The following is a 9443-nucleotide window of genomic DNA, read 5'->3' as shown; positions in this document are numbered from 1 at the left end:
TTGTCTTCTGTCAAACGCCCCAAAGCATCTTTTCGGTCATGGAATCCTGTTAAGTTTCTGTAGTCTTCACCCGTTCAGCTTATCCTTCCTCACTGCTCTTCCTTTGGCCTGCCCAGTAAATGGCTCCCAGGGCAGAAGCTGCTTCCATGGACACTTTCAGCTTCCCAATGTTGGCGTCGGGATCAAAAGGACTGATAACTAGAATGGCAAGGTTAAAATGGTTTTTTTGTGTGCAAGAGATGTGGAACCAAGTCTGTTATTACTGAAGAAAGCAGGAGAGTCTCAGTCTTCATTTATAAGGACTAAGGTTCTAGCACCCACTCCTATTGTGGTTCCATTAGGGAACCTGCAAATGCTGGTGAATTTGAATTTTATTATTACGGTCACAGACCAGTTCCGGCTCACTTACAATATCAGGAAAGTCATAAAACACAACAGGAATACATTGAATTGCAATTGGGTATAACAGAGATAATGCAGATATAGCGGCAGTTAAAAATATACAGTGGTACCTTGGGTTACATACGCTTCAGGTTACAAACTCCGCTAACCCAGAAATAGTACCTTGGGTTAAGAACTTTGCTTCAGGATGAGAACAGAAATAGTGCTCTGGCAGTGCGGCAGAAGCAGGAGGCCCCATTAGCTAAAGTGGTGCTTCAGGTTAAGAACAGTTTTAGGTTAAGAATGGACCTCTGGAACAAATTAAGTACTTAACCCGAGGTACCACTGTATATTAACTCTTGATCACTTTAAATTGTCATTTAAAACCTTAATAATTGTGGTAGAACAGCTTGTTCCCTAAGTTTTATGGCAGTCGCACAGAATTTGGCCACCCTTAGCGTGATCTCTAGACAGGAGTTTTAGACATTGAAGTTCGGACCCATTTGGAGATTTGCAAATGCTGGTTTTTAAATATTGCACAATCCACTGTCGATAAAATGCAGCAACCAAAGGAGATTGTCATTACAGCTATTAGGGCTGGTTTGAAATGGCAGGTCCAGAACAAGTGGCATAGCAAGCTGGCATAGTTGTAGACCAGCCTTCCCCAAACCTGATGCCCTCCAGATGTCGGGATGCAACTCCCAGCATCCGTGGCTAGTGCTGATGGGAGTTGTAGTCAGACATCACTTGGAAGGGCTCTGAAGGCTACTTCTGACACGGCTTCAGTTTTGTCACGAGCCGCCAGCTTCTTACCGTCAAGTTCTTGCTCCAGCAAATCGCTACCTGTCAGAAGAATCTCCCGCAAGTCCAAGTAGGCAAAGCCGACGTCTTCGCATTCTCCTCTGGTCCCTGGCAGTGGTTCGCTCACCACAGCAAATTGCAGCCTATGTCAAGGAAGAGGGCTCCATGAATATAGGCATTGGGATCATTCATTCTTTTTTCGCCTGGGGTTTCAGGGGAAGGGAAACACGATACTCACCAGTTATGCTGGGGCTCTTCTGCCTCCAACATAGAAAAGAGCAGCTGCCTCTGAAGGCTCTCTGGGTCTGGGTCCACTTTGATCACTGAAGTAGAAGATTCAAGAAGACATTTACTGGAGTCGCTTGGCATGTTGAGTGCAGGGAGACAGATAAAAGCAGACGCGTTCGACAAAAACTAGGCTGTCGATACTAAAATACGCCTCCAGAACGAGAGGTCCACAATGGAATTAAGTCCTTTGCTACTTGGGGGCCAAATTCTTCATCCCATGGTCTCAATCCCGCCTTACACCTGGAAAACGGGCCTTGTGGAACATGGGTTCCTCAAACTGGTCCAGGGGGAGAAATTTAGGAGGGCAGCCAGTGGCATATAACACATTCTAACTGACTCTTGCCCCATCCCCGTAAGTTGTGCAATGGAGTAGCCATCTGCAAGAAGGGAAAATGAAGATGGGAGATGCTGGCCTTTGAATGTGGGGAGGCAGCTTAGAGTTGCATCTGAATGGTGGTTTTGTCGGTGAGACCTGACATGGGATAATGGCTGCAGCTGGGGTGGGCTGGGAGGCGAGTTCTAAAACGGCCACAGAAAAGTAGCCTTCTGCGGGTATCTCTCGCAGTCTAACACACCTTATGGGGTCATTTTTACAATGGAAATAAAATTGGGGGAGGTTTGGGTAGGGGAAGGTGATTGTGCATCCCACTCTTGGGAGTAAGGGTAGTGCATAAATTAGCATGGAGCCCTTCAGATGCACACTAGATGGTGCTATTGAGCATTGTATCCGAAAGCAGTAGATGGACTACCGTATTTTTCGCTCCATAGGATGCACTCTTTCCCTCCTAAAAAGCAAGGGAAAATATGTGTGCGTCTTATGGAGCGAATGCAGGGGGGCAGGCGGGAAAAGCCCCCAAGAGCCGCACACAAGCTCCGTGCGGCTCTTGCGGGCTTTTCCACAGGAGGGAGAAGGGGCTGACTGGCGGCATCAGTCCCTTCTCCCACCTCGTAGAAAAGCCCACAGGAGCCACGCACCCTTTAAAGAGCCGCACAGCCCCTTTAAAGAGTGTGCGGCTTCTGCGGGAGGTGGGGAATACTCCCGGAGCTTGTCGGGGTTGGTGGGGGAAGCCCGGGCTTCCCCCGCCAGCCCCGATAAGCTCCTGAGCAGCTCTGGGGTAGCCCACGAAGCCTCCGCAGGGCAGCAGCAAGCCTTCATCCCGGCTTCACATGGCTATCCCTGGCTTTTGCGGGAGGTGGGGCTCTGTCCCTTTCCCCACCTGCAAAAGCCAGGGATAGCCGCACTCCCTTTACAGAGCCCGCTGCCCTTCTCCCTCCTCGGGGAAAAGCCCCCAAGAGCCACACACACACTCCACTCGGCTTGTGAAAGGGAGCGCTGAGCAGAGCCTGGGATACATACAGGCTCTGCTCAGCGCTCCCTTTAAATAATTTTTTCCCCCTTGTATTCCCCCTCTAGAAACTAGGTGCGCCTTAACAGGTGTGCCTTATGGAGCGAAAAATACGGTAGGTTCTGATATAAACAGCTGCAAGGACCTAGAAAAGGATTGGGGAGCTGAATTTCATGTGGTGGGGGTGGGAGAAGAAATGGGGGCTGCTGTGCGTTGTGAACCCCCCTAAGATCTATGGGTATAGGGTGGAATACAAATTTAATAATAATAATGTGGCCCCCAAGAGTTCATATTTGATGGAGTGTGGCCCTCAATGGTCTTTGTAAAATGTCCCACACTACTAGAGTGTTTCCCAAACTTGGGTCTACAGCTGTGTTTGGACTACAATCCCCATCTTCCCTGACCACTGGTCCTGCTGGCTAGGGATGATGGGAGTTGTAGTCCAAAAACAGCTGGAGGCCCAGGTTTGGGAAACACTGGTATAGACCCTTTCTCTGCCCGAGGGCAACATTCACTCCTGGGTGGGGCTACATACAAAAGTGGGCGGAGCAAGAGGTGTGATTTTTTTTTTTTTTTTTTTTTTACATTTGCTACAGGGGTTGCACACTTCTCTCTCAACTCCAGCCCGGCAGATAAGAGGCCTGGGAGTTCAAGGGCATATTCCAGCCAGGCAAAAATACTCAAGGAGAATTGCGAAATCAGAGGCAGCAAGGGGTGTGGCTTGGGGGGGTTACATTTGGCCCCTGAGTTTGAAATTCCTCACCCTGGCCTAGAGGCATGTAAATCTGGCAATATAGCAGGGAGCCTTGTAGGCCATGCCAGCTCTTACAAGTTTATGAGTTTTTCTTTCCCTAGATCACGGTTTCCTTCTGCATCAACGGAACCAGACACACGCCTCCTCACCTTTGCTGAAGTGGAAGTAGATTTCCTGGTTTCCTTGGGGCTTCCGCAAAGAGAAGGGGGTCTCTGTTTCCTCCAGTGGCAGGCCAGGGAAGTGATACTCAACGTACAGCTGCTGGATGTTCTCGTCAGCAATGGGTGGGCTGTCCGGGTGCAGGCTCAGGGAGATGACCTCCACGCGGATCCTGTCTGAAGGCTGCCGGCCAAGGTGGGAGAGGAATAGGAACGGAATAAAACCTTTGCAAAAACCTTTGCTTACCAAGAGGCAATCAGTTGAGTAGAATGATGCTCACTGAGAACAGAGAGATGGGGAACTGGATCAGGAAGGCGGGTGGGTCAGATCCATATCTTTACACCCACATGGCCATGTTTATCAGATGTGTGACTCCACCTACCTATCACCTGATGTCAAAATGTAATCGTTCCCGCACTGTAAAGGTAAAGGTAAAGGGACCCCTGACCATTAGGTCCAGTCACTGACGACTCTGGGGTTGCGGTGCTCATCTTGCTTTATTGGCCAAGGGAGCCGGTGTACAGCTTCCAGGTCATGTGGCCAGCATGACTAAGCTGCTTCTGGTGAACCAGAGCAGCGCACGGAAACGCTGTTTACCTTCCCGCCGGAGCGGTACCTATTTATCTACTTGCACTTTGACGTGCTTTCGAACTGCTAGGTTGGCAGGAGCAGGGACCGAGCAACGGGAGCTCACTCCGTCGCGGGGATTTGAACTGCCGATCTTCTGATCGGCAAGTCCTAGGCTCTGTGGTTTAACCCACAGCACCACCCGCGTCCCTCCCGCACTGTAATTAAGGTGTAAAAAAAATGTATTATCTATTGGCGAAATAAGACTTCCGTCATGCCTAATTCCAGCAGTTGGCATGAGACCCTGTGGGGCCCAGGGAAGACCCCCTTGGCACATTGTGACCCATGTACTACATACAGCATTGAATAAGCCCACCTCTAATTGTATTTGGTCAATGTTTTCAACACGCGCCCTACTAGGTTAGAAAATCCAGTACCCACCGGTCCCAAGGACTCCTGGAGTCCAGATGATTGCACCACCACTTCATCGCTCTCTGTGGTCTGGGCTTCACTGGAAGTATCTGGTCTCTCTGAGGCTAGAGGCAAGATTCGAGAGACAGCTACGTAAGAGACAGCCTTCTTATTTCCCCCCACTCCTGTTGCAATCTCACTGCCCCATGATGTGGCAAAACGAGACCTAGTCCAAGAAAGCTTATGCCACAACTGATCTTAGGCTTGGTTCTAATATTTACAAGGTGTGACTGGAAAGTTCGGTTGAATGGTCACAGAAATCAGACAGCGAGAAATATTCAAACATACATGCCTTGCGGGCCTTCAAAGCAGGCCCCCTCTGATACAAGGCACTGTATCATAGAACTGTTGGAAACTTCTGGAGAAATCCTCTTTCCGTACTGCTTTCAGTTCCCTCGTCACAGCAGCTTGGACATGTGAAATGTTGGGAAATCTGTGCCCCTTCAGTGCAGATTTCAGTTTTGGAAAAAGAAAGAAATCCGGTGGGGCCAGATGGGGAGAATATGGAGGGCAGGACAACTCAGTACCCCCAGTGACGATTTCACAGGGAATATACAATTCTTCTGCCATCATTCGGACAGACAAACGGCGACCCCACAAACTCTTGTCAACATTTGCCGCCGTTCTGCTCGTTGACAGTCTGCCAGACTGAGGGTCACCTTCGATGGTTTTCCACCCTTCATGGAAACACTTAAACCACTCACACACCGTCTTTTGAGTTACAGCTTCATCTCCACACACAATTGTGAGCATTTCGTGCATTTCCAGTGCCAATTGTATGTTTGAATATGTTTGAACTGTCTGATTTCTGTGACCATTCACCGAACTTTCCAGTCACACCTTGTATTTCGTTTAATTGCTCCAAGGGCAACAGTAGCCTGACATCACCGATAACAGAAAGAGCCAATGTTGCATCTTCCAGCTGTTACTAGACTCCATCTCCCATCATCCCTGACCATTGGCCATGCCGGCTGGGGCTGATGGGAGTTGGAGTCCAGCAGCAAGTGGAGACACGCAGGTCCTGTCTCCCCCCCACCTCCCGATCCAGAGAGCTACTGATTGTAAGCCTTCCGTGAAAGTACCATTGTCACTCAGCACGGCTGCTTCAGCCGGTGGGCTTGATTTCCCCTCCGATTCCTGGCGACTTGCGGTTGTCATCTCTTCTTCCGCTGCTGCCGCCTTGTACTCCTCTTCCTCTCGTACTCCTTCCAGGGCCAACTGTGCAGACACAAACCCCACTGAGGTCAGGGTCTGAGAACAGCACAGCAACCGGGCTTCTCTCCTCTGACTTCTAACAGAAACACTGGCGTTAAATAAGCAAGTATACAAATCTGCTTTCATATGGAGGGTCTGAACATGCTCCATAATTTAGCTTCTCCTAAATGTGGAAGTGCGTATGAGACCTTATGGATTTCAATCTCCTTGGGGCAAGGGACTTGTTCTCTTGCACTTTAAGCACCATGCACATCAAAGAACTATAAAAACAACAAAGCTATACACTTGACCATCACCAAAGGAAAGGGGGATTGATTTTTAAAACCACTCTGGGCATTGTAGCACCCCAAGAGGAAGAGAGGAAGGGCAGTGCAGTGCCAAAGAATGCTCCAACTACCGCACAATTGCGCTCATTTCACACGCTAGCAAGGTAATGCTTAAAATTCTACAAGGCAGGCTCAAGCAGTATGTGGACCGAGAACTCCCAGAAATGCAAGCTGGATTTCGAAGGGGCAGAGGAACCAGAGACCAAATTGCAAACATGTGCTGTATTATGGAGAAAGCTAGAGAGTTCCAGTTAGAACTGGATATGGAACAACTGATTGGTTCGAAAGGAGTACGACAAGGCTGTACATTGTCTCCCTGTTTATTTAACTTATATGCAGAATTCATCATGCGAAAGGCTGGGCTGGATGAATCCCTAGCTGGAATTAAGATTGCTGGAAGAAATATCAACAATCTCAGATATGCAGATGACACAACTTGGATGGCAGAAAGTGAGGGGGAATTAAAGAACCTTTTATTGAGGGTGAAAGAGGAGAGCGCAAAATATGGTCTGAAGCTCAACAGCAAAAAAACTTAGGATCATGGCCACTGGTCCCATCACCTCCTGGCAAATAGAAGGGGAAGAAATGGAGGCAGTGAGAGATTTTACTTTCTTGGGCTCCATGATCACTGCAGATGGTGACAGCAGCCACGAAATTAAAAGATGCCTGCTTCTTGGGAGAAAAGTGATGACATACCTAGACAGCATCTTAAAAAGCAGAGACATCACCTTGCCGACAAAGGTATAGTTAAAGCTATTGTTTTCCCAGTAGTGATGTATGGAAGTGAGAGCTGGACCATAAAGAAGGCTGATCGCCGAAGAATTGATGCTTTTGAATTATGGTGCTGGAGGAGACTCTTGAGAGTCCCATGGACTGCAAGAAGATCAAACCTATCCATTCTGAAGGAAATCAGCCCTGAGTGCTCACTGGAAGGACAGATCCTGAAGCTGAGGCTCCAGTACTTTGGCCACCTCATGAGAAGCGAAGACGTCCTGGAAAAGACCCTGATGTTGGGAAAGATGGAGGGCACAAGGAGAAGGGGACGACAGAGGACGAGATGGTTGGACAGTGTTCTCGAAGCTACCAGCATGAGTTTGACCAAACTGTGGGAGGCAGTGGAAGACAGGAGTGCCTGGCGTGCTCTGGTCCATGGGGTCACAAAGAGTTGGACACGACTAAATGACTAAACAACAACAAGAATTTTCAGCGCTCTTAGTAAACAACAGCTCCCAGAATCCTTTGGGAGAAAGCCATGGCTGTTTGAAGTGGTATAAGCGCTTATGCACTCGGGGCCAAAGTCTTCATCTCTCACCTGCTGGATGGCTCCATTTTCTGGCTTGGCATGTTTCCGAATGCGTTTCTCCGCCTCCGACATGAGACGTGGCTTTTTCCTTTGGAGACCAGAAGGCAAACGCTCACTACCACTTTCTTGGGAGACCTGAACGGGCATAAGAGAAGCCAGAAGTAAGTGAGGGACCAGCCTAAAACTAAGCCATCTGGCACCCTCTGGTTTCCATTCTTAACTTTCATAAATACTTATCTCGAAGAGTTCATGATCTCCAACTGTGGATGGGCCGTATCAGAAAGCTGTTTTACTTAAAATGTTTGTCTGATTTTAACGCTTACTGCTCCTTTCCACTCATCTACTGCAACAACGACACGCAAGAGATCTGTAATTATTGTCTGGGCTTTTTTGTTAAAAAAAGAGAGAGAAGCCAGCAGTTAGCTGGGCATTCTCTCTCCACTGCCAGGGCAGGCCCTACCCTTAGGGAAGGGAGTGCAATGGACTCACTCAGGTGGTAGATTTTGAAGTTGCAGGAAAGGGAGCAGGTTTGATTGTTAAACCACTATGGATAGTGCAGCTCTGCGAGGGGACTGGTGGTGGGGGTGTCCTAACTTCTATCGGCACCCTTAAACTACAGCTCCCAGAATCCTTTGAGGGAAGCCAGGAGCATTTAAAGTGGCAAAAGAGGGCTTTAAATGTATAGTGCCAATGAGTACACAGTTTTCCCTCGTCTTGCAGGGTTTTTTTTTAAATAAAAAAAACCAAAACACTGTTGGCAGGAGAGGGGTGTCCCCAGCTGTAATCCCCAGCAATTAGGGCTGTGAAAGGGTCTTGTTTGAAGCTCTGGAGAGTCACTGCCAGTCCGTTGTCCTCTCCAGGCATCCTTTTCGTAGCGCATTCATGATTATTTCTGGGCGTGATGGTATCAGGTTTCCACCCAAAAGTACTGTTCCTACCTGCAAAAGGTTCAAGGTGGACGTACTGCTTCGTTTCCAATCAGTGCATGCCCTGTAGGTTCCTGCAGGGAAACCCTGCCACTTTTCATGCCACTGTCTTATGTTTCGCTTTATTTTTTGGCTCGGCAGTGAAGACATACGCTTTGGGAGTCTTTTCCAAATACCAAGGGCTCTGCCACTGAGCTGCAGCCCTGTGCAGGGAGACCCCGGTAGATTTCTTTTATTTTTTAATAGTTTTTTGGTTTTGCTCTTTTCTTTTTTTCTTTCTCTTTCTCTTTTTTCCTTTCATCTTTTCTCTCTCTCCCTATCTTTTTTCGTTTATGCTTGGTAACGTTATCATATTTACATATTTGTATTTATTTAGTTATCTTAGATTTCGCAACAATTTTATTATGCACACTGTAATTATTATGCCAGTCTAAGAATATACAATGTAAGATAAGCTCATCTTTTATTTCTGATGTTTTTCCTTTTTTCTTGTACGTGTGGAAAATTTGAAAACAAACAACTATTTGCCAGGAGTGGGATTCGAACCCACGCCTCCAGAGGAGACTGCGGCTTGAATGCAGCGCCTTAGACCGCTCGGCCATCCTGGCACGATAAATGACATGCAAAGCCTGAATGGCAGAAGTAGAGAGGACAGCGGGAAGCCTTTTCATAAGTTTGTTTTGTTAAAAGGAACTGAGATTGTAAGGGTATTTCCACTTGGCTGGTGCAGCCTCAAGCCTTGACACAGCCTCTTCCTTGCTGTATCAGGCATAGGCAAACTCCGTCCCTTCAGATGTTTGGGACTACAATTCCCATCATCCCTAGCTAACAGAACCAGTGGTCAGGGATGATGGGAATTGTAGTCCCAAACGTCCGGAGGGCCGGAGTTTGCCTATGCCTGCAGAT

The 9443-nt window shown here is 48.1% G+C and overlaps 1 protein-coding gene across 2 annotated transcripts in view; it reads right to left on the bottom strand.

The window, feature by feature from the left end:
• Window positions 1-68: 68 nt before the first annotated feature.
• RPGRIP1 (RPGR interacting protein 1) overlaps window positions 69-9443 on the bottom strand; it is a 35356-nt gene continuing 25981 nt past the window's right edge. For both annotated transcript variants that reach the window (XM_081167708.1, XM_081167709.1), the window contains 7 exons: window positions 7621-7746; window positions 5850-5985; window positions 4738-4832; window positions 3720-3912; window positions 1421-1505; window positions 1195-1325; window positions 69-198 (listed from right to left, as the gene is read on the bottom strand). In XM_081167708.1, the coding sequence (XP_081023834.1) occupies window positions 80-198; window positions 1195-1325; window positions 1421-1505; window positions 3720-3912; window positions 4738-4832; window positions 5850-5985; window positions 7621-7746 (885 nt within the window). In that variant the 3' untranslated portion in view covers window positions 69-79. The remainder of the gene's footprint in view (window positions 199-1194; window positions 1326-1420; window positions 1506-3719; window positions 3913-4737; window positions 4833-5849; window positions 5986-7620; window positions 7747-9443) is intronic.

This window comes from Podarcis bocagei (assembly GCF_964188305.1).
Source record: "Podarcis bocagei genome assembly, chromosome: 13".
Lineage (NCBI taxonomy): Eukaryota > Metazoa > Chordata > Lepidosauria > Squamata > Lacertidae > Podarcis > Podarcis bocagei.
The sequence above is the reverse complement of the archived record's forward strand: the minus strand, read 5'-3'. Positions and strand labels throughout refer to the sequence as shown.